We start from the raw sequence: 17580 nt of genomic DNA, 5'->3' as shown, positions 1-17580 counted from the left end.
TTTTTATTTTTATTTTTTTTTTCAGTTGTAGTTTTAGTTGTAGCTCAATTTTAGTTTTCATTTCTCCCCAGTTAATCATTTTAGTGTTTCAACTTAAATTTACATTGTGACCTATTTTGGGGCCACCAGCTTAGAACCAAACAATTACCTTTAATATTTATCATTACGAAATATAAGTCCTATAACTGTAACTGTTTCTGCATCTGAACTGCCAGTGACTCCAAGTTCATTACCTTGACATTCATGTACTGACAGAAAAGTATACCTTGAATGCAGAAGAAGTCAATATAAAAATATAGAATATAAATATAGAATATGCATTAATGTTCATTCATACAGTTTTACTGTTTACAGACACTTTTATCCAAAGTGCCTTAATTAATCAAAAAGCCAACAATATTATAGGGTTAATAGAAAGCTAGACTAGAGGTGAAATACAAAGAAGAGAAACTAGAAACTAGTCTGTTAACTTATAATAGTGATATACATAGTTGCCTTGAGTTTCCACAGAAGACCCTGTAGGTGTTTGAGGCCCAGCCAGCCACTACAGAGTCTATAGAAAGGACCCCTTGACTACCATTGGCTGAGGACAGTCATGTGTGTGGGGTGGAGAGCGCTCTGTCAATAACTCTGGACTTTCAGGAAGTTCTCATGGAATAGCTGCTGCTCTGTTACAGAGAGAGAAAGAGAGAGTGGTGGTGTGTGAGAGTGGGGGGCTGCTCGCAGAGCTGGGAATGGATATGGCCAACCTTTTCAAACACTTCTTCCGTGAGTACATATTTATCATCTTTTCCATTGAAGGACTAAAATAACACTTTTGCTTACAACAGTTGTTGCCTTTATTCTGTATGCAAGTACTTTTGACATACTAACTTAAATCTCTGAAGAAAGAACTGTATCTGTGAGCTTCTTCATACTGGATGTGATTTGTAAGTTATACTTGTGTTTTCAGCCCATTGTAATGGCTGTTGTGGTTATTTTGCCATCTATGATCAGCTGAAAGTGGGCAGATAAGGGTTCCAAAGACTGTATGTGCAGAGTAACGGGAAAATTCCTGTCTTTTTCAGTTTGGTATTATTCAGTATATTTTTACATTAAAAATATGAAAAAGTAATTTAGAGTTTAAGTGCATTATGATATGTTTTTGGTGACTTATGTCGTAAACCTGGATGAGTCACTCATATAATTTCATACGCACAACCACGAGCCCAGTGACATACATTTTACAGGGCACTTAGGCAACACTCAGGTACTTCAAATACTTTCTTTTTTCTATACAATTGGCCATAAGAGAGGGAGGAAATAGCCCCAGGCCCTTCGGGCTAGCTTGGACACTCTTAAAAAACTAAAATCAAAGCAGAAACCCATACAGGCCCCCTTCAACCTCCTCTACTGTCAACTTGAGCTGCTCTGTGAAGGCGGCCGGAAGCTCTCTAATTCAACGCAGATTTCTAGCGCAGGAAAACAGAAGGATGTGAGGCAATGAATAATTGAGGCCTTTGACTCTGTGTTTCTTTCTCTCTCATTACGTTCTTCATCCCCTTTGTAACACATTCAGCATTTCAAAGTGTTTTATTCCCCGTATTACAGTGGACAAGAGAGTGGGGTGTCGTGACTTGGCAGAGTGAAGCAGCGGATCTTGGAGGACAAAAGAACAGTAGCAACGGGACAGAACACTTCAACAAATGAGACTCCTTATTTGCGTTCGCTTGTTTTGTTTGCTCACTTTTGAATAGCCAAACTTGGAAATTCAAGAGAAGAGGGGAAAAATTGCAGGCTGCTCTGATGATGGCCTCCTGCCAGCTCTCCATGTCTGCCTTTCTTTCTCTCTCTGTGCATTAGTATGCCGTGGAAGTTCAGAGAGGCTATTGTATACCAAACGGGGGCGTGACCGATTCCAGCACAAAGGGAAAATGTCTCAAGTTTTATTTGTGTAATTTTGCATTCGAAAACCTGTTGCGGAAAATTAGCCACAAAACCAAATATATCGTTGGTTGAAATGAGACAAGAAAAGGACAGAGGTCAAAAGTGAATAGAAACGCATGCTGAAGTTTATTAGGCTTTGTATTCATGTGGATGCGTGTGTTGCGTCACTCTGAGAATTAACGGCGCTACCTTTGCTGACAGTTCTTGGACGCTACATCTGTTTGTGAAGAGGCTATTTGTCTTATGATGTCATTGGTGGAGTGAGCTCAGTCCGAACAGAAATAAAGGCGGGGTGATTTGGCTGCGTTCGCCCGGTTCCTGTCGTGGATATGAAAATGCAGCTTGCCATGGGTCACATTACATTGATAATCACACTCGGCTTTTTCGAAACCTGGGCTGAGCGAGAGATCTAATTCAATATTGAGGGCAGATGACAACAAAATTAGGTCGATTCAAAATGTTGAGGTATGTTTCTTTGGAAAAATGGCAAAATTGGAAAATGCAAACTTTGTGAGGCGTATGCAAACTCGGTTACAAACCTTATATTCATTGCATCTCTGTTCGGCTTTTGAGTTGAAGTCCACTCCAAGACTTTATGACAATCCTAATGCTGTTCCTGGCATCTTTTCGTATAGAACTTTGTGTTGCCAAGGTTTTTACTTTAGGATGAATTGTGCCTTATCTCTGCTTTTGAATGTTTTTCCGCATGTGGAAAACTGGGAAATTGACTGGAAAGCTGAGCTGCCGTTATTCTGGCTGTCAGAGGAAATGAAACAAAAGCAGACAGGACACAGTGCCTCAAGCTTCGTCCTTGAGTCACGTCATGAAGACAGTTAATATCTGTGTGGATCCTGCTTTCATTACCGTTGCCTGGAATTTCCATTGAAATACAATTTTTGACTTAATTGGCTTTTCCACACATCCTCATGATGGTTTTACCTCTCGAATTGGTTGCGTCACGGATGACCATGATAGTGATTTATCACTGACAACTTGTTTCCCTCCAGTTTTATGCTTGTGACTTTTGCATGGTCGCTTGGAATACATTGGCTGGTGCGGACGAGTTTGGAAAGTTTAATTTTGATGGAGCAGATGAGCTCTGTAATTCCACACATATTAATGAGTTAACTGGATCACTCTGTCCCACTTTTTTCTGCTGGTGTTTATTTTACAGGAAGCTTCTCTATCACTCTTCTGCTTTTCTTCCTGTTGATGTTCATGGATGCAAAAATTAGATTTCCTTTTCATTTGGAGAAGGCGGTTCCTTTTTTACCATTTCTTGGACATTCTTATGAGTTAACTGTGTTTTATAGACAGTATACACAACTCTAACTACCCATGTATGGATCTCTGTTTGAAGGCAATGAGGAATAAGTTGATGAAAAAGTGTATAGGTGTGGTATACCAATAAAGTATTGTGTTATTTACATACACCAACTATATATCAGCAGAAAGACTATTCAACAGTTTGTAATCACTATGAAAATTTAAAAAAAAGTAATGCCCAATTTACATATACAAGCAGCATATGCTAAGACTATTCAAAAAGTTATGACAATATTAAAAGTAATATTTAAAAAATAATAATCATGCATCTGTTAACCAAAATGCCATTGATTTAACTGGCCAGTTTTTTGTTTCTAATTATTTTCTCTGTTTGAAATAACAGTATTATATTTTATGCATTTTTACATACATTTTAAAGTTCAGTTTACATTTCTAAACGTAAAATATAATTGAAAATGTATACATTTATAAATTCTACTTTAATTGTAAAAATGATGGTAACACTTTAGTATAGGGACAAATCCTCACTATTAATAGTTGCTTATTAGCATGCATACTAGCATATTGACTGTTTGTTAGTACTTATAAAGCACATATTCTGTACATGACCATATTTTACATTCTAATCCTACCCAATACCTAACCTTAACAACTACCTTACCAACTATTAATAAGCATCACATTAGGAGTTTATTGAGGCAAGAGTCATAGTTAATGGTTTATTAACAGTGAGAATGGGACCTTCTAAAATAAAGTGCGACCAAAATTATAAAATAGAATTTAAAATGCATACATATATAAATTAAATATTAATTTTAAAATATATAAAATGTAATATTTTATTATTCTAGTCTGGCACCTTTCTTATTATTAGCACAGATGAAAATGATTGTGCTACGATAAAGTGTCTAAAACATAATTTATTTAGTTGCTTGAATATTGGGTGCACTCAGATTTCTGAAGGCCAATTTTAGTTTCAACATAGGCAAAAAGAAACATGTTTCTGAAGAAACTCATCAGCCTATTGTTCTTCTGACGACTTTTGAAAGAAAGAACAGAGCAAACTGGATCTAACCAGTACAGAGAGAAGTGGACGGCCCTGCTGCTCAACAACAAAATGAGGAGTACATCAGAGTCTCTAGTTAGAAAACAGCCCCCTCACTGGTGCTCAGCTGGCTGCTTTATTGAAAACTACATGTCAAATATCAGTTTCATCAGCAACAGTGAGGAGAAGACTCTGGGAAGCTGCTGGCCTTTAGGCAGAGTTTCACAAATAAAGTTTAATCTGAAACTTAAATAAGTAAATAAAAAGCTGTCCTGTTGTGAGAACCGTTCGATCGCAAGGCCAGTGAGAAATGCCCTAAAAGCCTATAACACTAACACCTGTGGGAAATGCTGCAGAAAGCATGAGATGAAACATCAGCTGAATTTGTTAATTTAATTTGATGCATCCTTGCTGAACATGCATCAGATTCTTTTAAAAACTTTGATGGTGATTCCAAACTTTTGAACGGGAGTGTACATATTTTTAGTGTACATATGTATGCAGAGACAATTATATTGAGGTTTGATACTTAATAGTTGCAAATTATTATAAAACAGACTTCTGCGTCTTTACATCTTCATTATGATCCACAATATTCCCAAAGAAGAATGAGATGTTGACAGGAATGGGTGTATGTTTTATCGTTTTGTAGACACAGACTCATCCAGTGGATTCAGGCCCAGAAATGAGTGTTATAAACTGATCAAAACTGATGTTTCATTACCAAATCACTAAATTGGAATTTCAGGGTGTGTTTTTCCTGACTTGATTTAGTAGTCATGTAAAACAATTTATGCAAGAGGGTAAACCTGTCAAACATGGATGGCATGTCAATTTGTCAGTGTTTACTGGAAAGTCATGAAGACACAGGATGATAGTTGGTCTACATGATTTGCAGATTTGAAGTCTGTAGCACATAAATTATTAGGGGTTTGGCTGTCAGCTGGTCTGTGACTGTGTAACCGGAACACTGTTATTGAACCAGTTTACCAAAAGTGGGACAGAGAAAAGTAATGATTCTGTAGAATATATTTGGATGATTTTTCTTTTTCTTCTTATAAAGGAAGGACATATACAGTTGATCAAAGGTGACAGCAAACACATTAATACATTTGCAAAAGATTTCTATTTTAAATAAATGCTATTTTCTAGTCATCAAGAATACTGATAAAAATGAATCATGGTGAATCGATTAGAACAATTAGGCAGCACTGTTTTCAACATTGATAATAATATCAATGTTTCTTGAGCAAATCAGCATAGAATGATTTCTGAAGGATCATGTGACACTGAAGACTGCTGAAAATTCTGCTTAGCCATCACAGGAATAATAGATAGAAAACTGTTATATTAAACTGTAATGATATTTCACAAAATTACTCTATTTTTGATGAAATAGATGCAGCCTTGTTGAGCTTCTTTTATAACCATTAAAATAGCTTACTAACCCCACACTTGTAAATTATTTGTTGTTACTTTTAGGAGCTTCAGGTTCATTTTCAATGGAAAATATATCAGGATTTGTCTTGTTTGGGGATTAATTAAGGTAGCATATGAATATATAAGTGTAACCTTGACAATTTCACATTATAAAGCTAAATTATGTTTGTAATGGTAAAGTAAGACTATGCTAGCTTGTGAGTATTAATGTTTCTTAATAGCACATTTGCCCTATAAGAAACATCATTGTCCAAATGCTCATATTACATAACACTTTTTGCAGGGATCGGGAAGGTGAAGCAGAAAGGCTGTATGCGAGATTTGCCCTCCAGCGCAGAGAAATACGACTGCGATGAGCGACTGTATGACCTCAATCTGCCTGCGCTGGTCAAGTTTAACTACACCGCAGAGCAGGGCGATGAACTGTCTTTGGTGAAGGGCACAAGGGTCATCGTCATGGAGAAGTGCAGCGACGGTTGGTGGCGAGGAACCTATAATGGCCATTCTGGATGGTTTCCCTCCAATTATGTCACAGAGGATGTGGACGGGACAATGAGGGCCGACTCCATGAGTTCTCTTAAAGATAGACTGGCCTCTGTGGGGCACAATAACAATGGCTCTCAGGTTCTGCAGACTGTACAGGCGCTTTATCATTTTAGCTCCGGCAATGCCGAGGAGCTGAATTTCAACAAGGATGAACTTATGGATGTGCTGGAGAAACCTGAGAACGATCCTGAATGGTGGAAGTGTAGAAAGGAAAATGGGCAAGTGGGTTTAGTGCCCAAGAACTATGTTACAGTTGTACAGAAAACACATAGAGAACTGGGGATTTCAGGACCACCTACTACAAACTATGACATTAAGCCTTCTATGGATGGAACGTTTGGAGGAAAACCATGGTACTATGGCAAATTGACACGACATCAGGCTGAGATGGTATTGAACCAGAAGGGAGTGGATGGTGACTTCCTCATCAGAGATAGCGAGTCTACGGTAATTCAATTTAATTGAAACTAACGAAACAATTATTTTATTTAATTGTCTATAACCATATAACCAGATTCTGGTGGTATACACGACATTATGCATTTTAGTTCACAAAAAATGCATACAAATATTTGTGCAGATTTACTCAACTTTAGGACATCAAAAACGATGTTTGTTTGTTCATCAAATTTGTAGAAATTAAGCATTACATCACATTTTCACCAATAGATTGTCTGCAGTGAATGGGTGCCGTCAGAATAAGAGTCCAAAAATCTGATAAAAACATCATAATAATCCACAACCTAACTCCAGTCTATAAATTAACGTCTTGTGAAGTGAACTGTTTATAACAGACAAAATAGCTAAAATATGAGTCCTCTGTCCATAATATTGCTTTCTCCTGTGAATAATTGTCTCGTCTGAATCAGGAGAGAAATATGCACAGATCAAGCACCATTTACAAGTGAAAACAGTGCCATTCTAAACAAATAAGTGTTGATTTTGATGTGAGAGGACAACAGGGTATGGAATTTTTCACAGAAGGAAGCATTGTTATGGATAATGGACTCATATTTTTTTCCAGAAGTAACAGTTTAAAGTTAAAACACATTAATGATGGATTTGTTTCTTACAAACATGCAGCTTTTCACTTCACAAGATGCTGTTTGGACTCTCATTCTGATGGCACCCATTCACAGAGGATCCATTGAGCAAGTGATGTAATGCTAAATGTCTCCAAATCTGTCCCAATGAAGAACCAAACTCATCTACATCTTGGATGGCCTGAGGGTGAATCATTTTCAGTAAATTTTCATTTTTGGGTGAACTATTCCTTTAAGTATAATTTTCAAAGTATAATCATATATACTTTATAATTTCGTTTGTGCGTTTTGGTGAACACAACTTTTCATTTTTTACTTTCCAGCCAAACGACTTCTCCATCTCTCTGAAGGCGGTGTACAAGAACAAACATTTCAAGGTGCAGCTAAAAGATGGACTCTACTGCATTGGTCAGCGCAAGTTCGGCTCCATGGAGGATTTGGTGGAACATTACAAAAAGGCTCCCATATTTACCAGTGAACGTGGAGATAAACTGTACCTGATTAAAGCATTAACCTGAGCCTATTAAGAGCTACAGACTCTGCAACGTTTAACCCTATCTGCAACAACATGAAACTAAGTTGACTGTGCATTGGGATAGTGTGAAAACTCCTTTGATTAAATGTTTAAATGTAAATGTTGTTGGTTTTACAAATACATACAGTGAAGATGTGTTTGCTTCAGCATTGCTCCAATTTAGGATATTCAGCAAATTGAAATGCAAACTCTAGTATATATCAGGATGATAAGCTATGATAAGCTGTAATTGTACAGCTGTTCCAGTGCAGCAGTCCAAAAATCATTTTCTTACTAGCCCTTTGCATGTACTTTATGTTCATACTTTAGGCTTATTGTGATTGTTCAGTTTTTGAAGTGGTAAAAGTGTTAAGATGCTGGAGAATGCATCATTCTAAATGAATTATCACTGCAATTTCAACCTTTCATGACGTTTCTTGCTATGTTGTTCTTTTGCAAGTGCCAAAACTTTCCTTACAATCTACACTGAACTTTTACGGAGACTATACTGTCAGGGCTGAATCTTTGTTCATTTTCTTGCTTAGCTACTAATTTGCAATTGTACCAACTTGTATACTGTGAATGTTGTTTCCTTCCACAATGAACTTTTAGTTTTCTTTTACTTTAACACTTCTCGATAAATGTAACTTTTAATAATAAATAAAGTATTATACATACTAGTTTGCCTTTTTATTAAATGCATTTACTGTAGAGATACTCTGCATCACACATTTTTTTTTATCAATATATATATCTATAAGATATAGGCTATACCACAAAACATCCAAAGAAACAAGTTTTATTGTTTCTGGCTCCCTCGTTAATTTTATAGACCCTGAACATCAATCAAGACACAAGAGGAATTGAATGGTAGAAAGAAATAAAATGATGTACAACTAAAACAATTTAATTAAAGCATTTAATAAGATCCGTAGCCCACTTAAAATTTAGAGATAATTCCTTACTGAATCTTTACTGGTTTCAAATTGATTGATTTCTTCATTAAAAAGTGTTGTGTTTATGAACCTGAGACAAAAGGGGGTACTGCAGCACCTCAGCACCCCAATACTTCCTGCACCCTTGACATCACACAAATCAAAAGATTATACTTAACCAACTAAGAAAATGAAATGTTACACACATTTAAAAAAAAAAGTACAGTTACCAACACACTATCTGCAGGCCCTTACAATCATCCAATAAGCAAGCCAGCATAGGCCTACATAACCAAAACAATGCATGCAATCAAAAATCCATTGCACATGACACTAGTAATGTAATGCTGGAACCGGGCCTGAGTAGGGAATTATAAATCACCCAAGAGGAGTCGTATTTTAGCTGAAAGCAATTCAGTCCAAAAAAATGGATTTGTTTACTACAAACACACAGCTTTTCACTTCACAAGACTGGAGTTATGGATTTTTGGGTGTGACGTATTCCTTTAATTCGTTGTTGGCTCTGTCTGTTGTTGTGGGAAACTGGGGAAACTGAGCTGATTTAAAGAATTTAGCTTCAAGATAATTTTCTTTATGTTTGTTAAGTGAGTGAGTGACGTGACATGTGGCCAAGTATGGTGACCCATACTCAGAATTAGTGCTCTGCATTTACCCATCCAAAGTGCACACACACAGCAGTGAACACACACACACACCGTGAACACACACCCGGAGCAGTGGGCAGCCATTTTTGCTGCGGTGCCCGGGGAGCAGTTGGGGGTTCAGTGCCTTGCTCAAGGGCACCTCAGTCATGGTATTGAAGGTGGGAGAGAGCGCTGTACATTCACTCCCCCCACCTACAATCCTTGCTGGTACGAGACTCGATCCCGCAACCTTTGGGTTATGAGTCCGACTCTCTAACCATTAGGCCACGACTTATGTTTTATTATTATTATTATTATATTTTCTTTTTTTAGTATGTGTGCGGTAAGGGTATAATTCTGGTCCACACTCCAACACAGTAGGTGGTGATAATGCGCCTTACTGTTGACGCCACCCGCCAAAAAACTGAGGAAGAAGAAATAAGCCGTTTCAAAACACTCGCGCCGCTGACAGACGTCACCGATACTTGTAATTAAGATTCGACATAGCCTATGAACTACAATAAACCCGTATAGCACTGTACTATTAATCGCTCATGTAGCATTTGGATTTAGGTCAGTTTGCAAAACTACAGCACATTTTTATCGTAGTGGAGTCTACTCGGGAGGTGAGTGTGGCCTTGCAGCTAAACAGTTTAACTTAATCCGTCTTCGCTTGCTATGACCAGAGTTAATTCTAGTTGAATTAAGCGGGTTACTATTAACTACTATTTATGCTACAATTATATGACATTTTATATAACTAAACGCCCTGACTCTGTTTCATTATACATTCGAACGGGGCTTTGTTTTTCTGGTTAGGACAAAGTGGCACAGTGAAGGTTCGTGTTTGTGTTTTAATCGCAGCCATGCAGTCATCAAACAAATCAATAAACATCAATCCCCGCACTGCTGCTCCTCCTCACAATCCCTCCACCTCGCCACGATACGGTAAAAACAAACAACAGCTGTCAAATTCATTTGTGAAATGAATAATATTTTTGATGTTCCCATCCCTAGTCAACTATAGTCCAAAGCAAAAGCTGCTACACTCTAGTACTCTACTGAATTGATGTCACCTCTAAAATGACTTCTAATTCCTGCTGTCATCCATCATCAGCCTTCATAGATTTCCTGGATGTGGGCGGCACAATGACCATATCCCAAGAAATAGCAAATTTAACAGAGGATTCAGGGCAGGACCTGCCGGAGGAGAATGTTCAGATTGGCTCAATTCAAGGCACAGTTGTTGGTCTGCGCTACTACACTGGAACGGTAGGAACACACACACACATACACACGCACGCACACACACAGATAGATAGAAAGAAACTGAACTGATTTCACTCATCTGAAAAAAATAAGCATTTTCCACACAGCTACATGTCTTGGATCAGGTTTGTTTAATGAAAATGTACATAATTTACAAGACTGCAGTATTATTATGTATTGCAGATCAACATGTGCCATTAACTATTTTCTCCCTCCATCTCTACACGCTTAATTCTTCTGGCGTACTTATACCTGACAGGAACAGGTGATCTGCACACCTGTCCCACTGCACAGTGTATATTGCCCTCTATCGGTTAAAGTAAAACTGAATAATTCTATCACTGATTTAATCTCATTTGATAACCAGAATATTGTTTGACCTTGACGTGTTGTAGGTCAACAGAGGAGAGATGGTGTCCTTGGTGAGGCAGCCGCAGAATCCCTATGACCGAAATGCAGTGATGGTGGCCAATGTGTATGGAAGTCAGGTGGGGCACATCAAGAAAGAGCTGGCAGCCCCAATGGCCTACATTATGGACAACAATTTGGCCAGGGTGGAAGGGTACAGTAGTTTCTCAGTCTTTTCTACAGATTTGTTGGGTATGTTGTTTTTATTGCAAATTCATTGCAGCAGATTACTTTTGTGTTTGATCTCCCTAATAGGGTTGTGCCCTATGGAGAGACAAATAAATTTTCAATGCCTGTAAACCTCACCTTCTGGGGCAAAGAGGAGAACCGAGACGCTGTGCATAATCAGATAAGACGCCATGGTTTCAAACTTGGCACTGAGTTCAAAGGTTCACTCATTTGTTTATTTGCTGCTTAATGTTCTTTGGTGAACACATAATAATTGATATTTTATTATCTTAGGGTGCACAACACAAACATCTTTGGGTAGAGATCTTCTTGGTTTGTCTTCAAAAATGTCTGCCATTCCTTTGACTGTAGAAGAGGTAAATTTCATGATGTGACCGATGTTAGTTGTAAGATGTCAAGATAAATTATTGTTAGTTGTCTGGTATGCCTTTGTATGGTAAAATCTAGATCAGAGGTTGTCAGCCATTTTTTTTTTGTCTACACTGGACCCTAAACAGTCCCAAAAATCATGCAAAAATATTAATAATATTTAATGTAGTATGTATCATATTTTCTTTTTCCTTGCATAATTTTGTTTTATTGGATAACATAATTAGTTGCATTTAGCATTGTTTTTCCATGCCGTTTATGACCAAACAGAGCTGCAACACACCAGTTGAGAACCACCAATCTATATGTTTATGAAGCTTTTTGCATAATTTTAATGAACTGGCTAATAAAACTTGATTTTTTTTACATCACATCAGCTGAAGAATGCCTTTGACAAGCTATTTGATGATTTAATGGAGGATAAAACCAGAGAAATGGAGCCAGCAGAGGTCAGAGCACAGAAAGAACATACAGCTGTTTTTTTTACTGTCAGTCTCATCCATCAGTCAGTTACAGATGTCTCTGTTAATGTCTGTCCGTACAGGTGGTGTGCACTTCCCTGCTCCCACATCAAAAGCAGGCGCTCTCGTGGATGACCTCTCGTGAGAACAGCAACGATCTGCCCCCGTTTTGGGAGGAGAAGAGTGGCCTCTACTTTAACGTTCTCACTAACTTTGCTGTAAAGGAAAGGCCAGAGAAAGTGCTTGGTGGGATTTTGGCTGATGACATGGGGCTGGTGAGATGAACTTAGATTGGATGTTGTTCTTTTAGTGCTCAGTAAGCCCTACTAGTGCTCAGAACATTTCTGCTGTGTTTTAGGGCAAAACCCTCACCACTATTGCCTTGATAGCCTCTAATTTCCACAATGGGAAACCTCTACCACTGGAACAAAGTGTAAGATCCAGAAGTATTTCTTAAACAAATAAAGCGTAGAATTCAAGTTTTGTAATAATGGATTATTAGGACCTTGAATGTCCTGAAGCAAGAGTTTCATTATTAATATATCAAAAATATCACTTTTCAGGAAGGATCATCTTCAACTTGCAAAATGAAATCAACCTCAAAAGGTAAAAAATGTAAATCTATTAAACTGCAGTCCATTCTGAAGTGAAAACTTAAAAAAATATATGTATTATTTTATTTAATAAGTCACGATGTGTTGCAGAACACTAACCCATACAATTGTTATATTATTTATTTGTGTAGACCATGAAGAATCTTATGAACCAGTCAGTTCATCCCATTTAAAAAGACTGCATGCTGATGGTGTCAGTGCTGACACCATTGAGGAAGATGTACCTCAGAAGAAAGGTTGGTTTCTATTTTGAGTCTTGATGCAATGTACACTACTGTTTGAAAGTTTGGGGTTGGCAAGATTTGTAAAATATTTTTAAAAGAAGTCTCTTATGCTCAAAAAAGCTGCATTTATTTAATCAAAATACAATAAAAACAGTATTGTGAAATATTATTGCAATTTAAAATAACTCTTTTCTTATGTAATATATTTTCAAATGTAATTAATTCTTCTGATGGAAAAGCTGAATTTTCAGCAGAAATCATTCTAATATGTTGATTTGGTGCTCAAGAAACATTTATTATTATTATTATTATTATCAATGTTAAAAACAGTTGCTGCTTAATTTTTGTTGTTGTGGTTGTTGTGGAAACCATGATCATTTTATTCCAGGATCCTTTTTTGAAAAGTTTTTAAACAAAAAATAACTGATCCCAAACTTTTGAACAGTAGTGTAAGTCGCTTTACATAAAAATGCAAAATGCAAAAATTATATTAATATTCATCAATCTGATGATTGTATCATGCTTCTTTGTGTTTCTTACAGCAAAAACCACAAAGAAAACTGTTACAAAGCCTGCCAGCACCAAGAAAGGTACCCTTACTTCCTGTCTTTTAATTTCTCAGGTAAACTGAAAGGCAGACTTTCCTAATAGTGTAAGATATACTTTCAGTCACCGCTAACATTCCCGTTCTCTCCTTCCTAGGAGTGGTTCTGCTGGATGATGTGGACTTTGCTGCCGCTCTGGAGTGCAGTTCCTCACAGGTTGGGCCTGCAAAAAAGAGTGCGAAGAAGGGTTCTGGTGGGTGTAACTTTGACCATTTCTTCAGTTTGTTCATTACCGTATGAGAGAGTTTGACAGGAATCCATCTCTGTGGGTTGCAGGCACTGGTAAGGTCCCATCTGGAGGCAGTGGGGGCTCAGGGGCCAGAGCCACTTTGATTGTATGTCCTCTGTCTGTCCTTAGCAACTGGCTGGTGAGTGTATAAAATCTGCTCATAAAACAGCAGTTTCTTGAAGCATTTCATTAACAAAAAAAATCAGTAACACACATTGCTCTTGTTCATACTTCATATCCATCCAGGACCAGTTTGAGCAACATATCCGAGCTGATGTCACATTAAAGGTGTATCTGTACTATGGTGCAGAGCGCATCCGATCTGTCAAACTTCTGTCTGAGCAAGATGTGGTTCTCACAACATACAATGTGCTTTCATCAGATTTTGGGGTGAGTGGATTTAAAACACGGTCTCATGCTGTTTTTGCTGCTACAGAATACAGAAATCGGCAATGAATCGCCTGCGATTTTGAACGCGATTTTGTGTAGCTTGTCAGTGATCTACGGCTCTGTGTAGTAAATGCCGCTCCATCTGAAAGCACGTGCGGGAGATTTACTACTAATCACCAGAAGCGGCTTTACTGACACGATTCACATGAAAATCTCATTCAATTTTTTGCCCAGCCCTACAGAGTACTATCTGTACTAAGTTAGATGCTATTTGCACTTGTGTATATAGAGCTAGATGCTATTTATACTTAGTGAAAATAGTGGCAGATACTGTGTATTGTAGTACATTATGAAATAGTATGCAATAATACCATATTCAGTGTGTATTTAATAAAACTATAAATTGATGCTGGCCTATTGGGATCTTAATTTGTCCCTATCCCTGAAGCCCACCCTTACTCCTACCCCTAACCATAATGGACCTTCTGATCAGTAGAAATGTCCTCAAACGTCCAGAAAGAGAGCAACATTTTTGAGCACAGTAAAAATATGAGCCACATGTGTCACGGCCGATATGCAGGCCATCCTATCAACGCGAGGACATCACATCCAGCCTGTTAAATACCTTTCCCCCCTTTATTAAATCGGAGTGTCTATTTACACCGAGTTCAAATAGCCCGCCTTGTTAGCAGAGGCTATTTACGCTAACTCTGCCCACCAACAACACTACAAAAGATGACCATCAAACAACAGCTCCAGTGGCGTAGGTGATAAAATGCGTTCTGTAGCCTTTTAGACGCGATCAACCCGAGTTCGAATCTGCCTTTTGCCGAACGTTTATTTCTCCCTTTTCAAATCTCATATCACATCGTAAAGACATTTATTTTAAATAAAAATGAAGGAAATAATCGAAAAGTTGAAAATAAAGTATCAGGTAGGGTAGGTGTAGGGAGGGCTTTATTGTCCCAATAAGGTGGCATCCATTTAAAAATGTGAATTAAAATTATAATTTACACTCAAATCATTATTGCATACTGTTTTATAATGCACTACAATACTGAGGTGCAGATAATTGGCACTATTTGCAATAAGTAGTATATATAGCAGAATATCCTGCTATTTTAACATAATGTAAATAGTATCTATAGCTATTTGCACTTAGTGTAAATAGCATCTAATCTACACTTAGGGAAAAGGAAGAAGATTGGGATTGGAAAAAGTTGGATTCGAACTTGGGTCGGTTGCGTTAAAAGCCAAATCCACTGTCTGTACTCTTCACAACACTGTCCCAGTTACTGGCTTCATTTCTTCTGTAATTTTTGGTAAAACTAGACAATGGTTGGTGGAGTTTGTGTAAATAGTTTTCTCCAACAAGACAGGCTATTTGGTCTTAGTGTAAATAGACACTCTGTTAAAGCTTTGGCTAGATGGTGAAATAAAAAAAGTATGTTTAACCCACTGTAGAACAAAGCCAACAGTCCTCTGCACAAAGTGAACTGGCTGAGAGTAGTGCTGGACGAGGGTCACGTCATCAGAAACCCTAACGCTCTTCAAAGCAAAGCTGTACTGGAGCTGCAGTCAGAGCGCAGGTGGATCCTGTCTGGTACGTTCATATAAAAGCTTACATGATTACTGTCTCAGTCCTGGATTATTTCTTCGTTTCTGTGATGTTTTGCCTTTAAATACTACCAAAAGGAAGGATTATTTATCGTAATACCCATGAAGTTCATCTTGATGCCAATCATGTGAATTTTTTACCTTCAGGAACCCCCATTCAGAATTCCCTGAAGGATCTCTACATGTTGATGTCCTTCTTGAAGCTGAAGCCTTTCGATGTGAAGGAGTGGTGGAGCAGAATCATTCAGAGACCTGTGACCATGGGCGACAGAGTTGGGCTCAAGTATGTTAACAACAGCTGTGTCCCAAATCACATCCTTTCAATGCATTGAATTTTTTTACCGTATACTGTAAATGTGTTTTCAGGAACTTGCAAGTGCTGGTAAAGGGCATCACATTGAGGCGCACTAAGAACAGTAAAGTGGCTGGGCGCATGTTGGTGCAGTTACCTGAACGGAGAGTGTTTGTGCAGCATGTGACTCTCTCTGAGGAAGAGAGGGAGGAGTACGAACAGGTCAGGAAGGAGGGCAGGAAGGTCATTGGCAGGTGGGCTCACTTTTGCCTACTTTGAAGAGCATCAGTATTACATAAAGGACAAAAAACAGAAACAATGTATTTACAGGTATTTCGAAGAGGGAACCATCATGACAAACTATGCTGATGTGCTGGCCATCCTGGTTCGTCTGAGGCAGTACTGCTGTCACCCCGGTCTTGTGGGCAAATACACAGGGGCAGGTATAAATTAGAGATTAAACAGTTGCTGATTACATTAATATAATTCTATTACATGAAATTATGATTAAATACAGATACATTCTGTGCTTTAACCACTACAGCAGCAGGTCCTCAATCAGTTGTATTGTGTGTCTTTGGGGAAACAAATGTTTTGGATGTGTGTTAGATGATCCTGGGACCCCTAGTGAGCTGCGGGAGCGTCTCATCAATAAGATCACGTTGGTGCTGAACTCTGGCTCAGACGAGGAGTGCGCCATCTGTCTAGACTCCCTACGTCAGCCTGTCATCACCTACTGCGCTCATGTGTACTGCAGGCCCTGCATCTGTGAGGTCATCCGATCGGAGAAGGTCAGCATTGTTTCAGTATCTCAGAGTTTCCCTGAAGACTCCTGATATGTATAGTCGTTTCTGGATATTATTTGTTCCTGTCTCACAGGAGCAGGCCAGATGTCCCCTGTGTCGTGCTCAGATCAAGACCAAAGAGCTGGTGGAGTATCCTGGAGAAGAAATGCAGGCTGGAGCAGCCACTGGGGAGAACTGGCGATCAAGTTCCAAAGTAACTTTAACATTTACTGATATTATGCATGTTTTTTTCCACCATGTGACTGTTACGGGTGGGTCATTCTGGGATCGGATAAAACTCAGACATTTATGTTGCAGAAGATTTCTATTTAAAATAAATGTTGTTCTTTTGAACTGTGTTTATCAAAGAATCACGAAAAAATGCATCACATTCTCCACAAAACTATTAAAGGGGTCATATGATGCGATTTCAAGTTTTCCTTTCTCTTTGGAGTGTTACAAGCTCTTGGTGCATAAAGAAGATCTGTAAAGTTGCAAAGGTTACACCAAATACACAAAATAATGATCTTTAAAATAGCATCATATGACCCCTTTAATCAGAACAATTGTTTTCAACGTTGATAAGAAATGTTTCTCAAGCACCAAATCAGCAAATGAACATGATTTCTGAAGGATCGTGTGACATATATACAGGTATATATATATACACACGGTGTTGGGGAAAGTTACTTTTAAAAGTAATGCATTACAATATTGCGTTACTCCCTAAAAAAAGTAACTAATTACG

The 17580-nt window shown here is 38.1% G+C and overlaps 2 protein-coding genes across 4 annotated transcripts in view; both read left to right on the top strand.

Moving 5' to 3' along the window:
- Positions 1-681: 681 nt before the first annotated feature.
- Positions 682-8454, top strand: LOC107688485 (cytoplasmic protein NCK1-like). The gene is made up of 3 exons (XM_016486167.1): positions 682-768; positions 5982-6691; positions 7611-8454. Exons 1-3 carry the CDS (start codon positions 735-737, stop codon positions 7803-7805), a joined length of 939 nt encoding a protein of 312 aa, XP_016341653.1. The 5' UTR covers positions 682-734; the 3' UTR covers positions 7806-8454.
- A 1323-nt stretch (positions 8455-9777) lies between these two features.
- The window catches only part of LOC107688483 (helicase-like transcription factor), a 15752-nt gene continuing 7949 nt past the window's right edge, over positions 9778-17580 (top strand). Inside the window, exons 1-22 of one of the 3 annotated variants that reach the window (XM_016486164.1) lie at positions 9778-10006; positions 10245-10328; positions 10498-10652; positions 10909-10914; positions 11045-11211; positions 11313-11446; positions 11520-11602; positions 11993-12064; positions 12160-12351; positions 12435-12509; positions 12640-12682; positions 12822-12926; positions 13457-13504; positions 13617-13712; positions 13796-13887; positions 13995-14138; positions 15603-15741; positions 15903-16038; positions 16122-16301; positions 16378-16490; positions 16657-16838; positions 16927-17046. In XM_016486164.1, coding sequence (XP_016341650.1) covers positions 10247-10328; positions 10498-10652; positions 10909-10914; positions 11045-11211; positions 11313-11446; positions 11520-11602; positions 11993-12064; positions 12160-12351; positions 12435-12509; positions 12640-12682; positions 12822-12926; positions 13457-13504; positions 13617-13712; positions 13796-13887; positions 13995-14138; positions 15603-15741; positions 15903-16038; positions 16122-16301; positions 16378-16490; positions 16657-16838; positions 16927-17046 — 2364 coding nt within the window. In that variant the 5' untranslated portion in view covers positions 9778-10006; positions 10245-10246. Of the gene's footprint in view, positions 10007-10199; positions 10329-10497; positions 10653-10908; positions 10915-11044; positions 11212-11312; positions 11447-11519; positions 11603-11992; positions 12065-12159; positions 12352-12434; positions 12510-12639; positions 12683-12821; positions 12927-13456; positions 13505-13616; positions 13713-13795; positions 13888-13994; positions 14139-15602; positions 15742-15902; positions 16039-16121; positions 16302-16377; positions 16491-16656; positions 16839-16926; positions 17047-17580 lie in introns of all 3 variants that reach the window. The other 2 variants (XM_016486163.1, XM_016486165.1) reach the window with 2 other exon arrangements.

This window comes from Sinocyclocheilus anshuiensis, unplaced genomic scaffold (genome assembly GCF_001515605.1).
Source record: "Sinocyclocheilus anshuiensis isolate Anshui unplaced genomic scaffold, SAMN03320099.WGS_v1.1 scaffold329, whole genome shotgun sequence".
Classification (NCBI taxonomy): Eukaryota; Metazoa; Chordata; class Actinopteri; order Cypriniformes; family Cyprinidae; genus Sinocyclocheilus; species Sinocyclocheilus anshuiensis.
The sequence above is the reverse complement of the archived record's forward strand: the minus strand, read 5'-3'. Positions and strand labels throughout refer to the sequence as shown.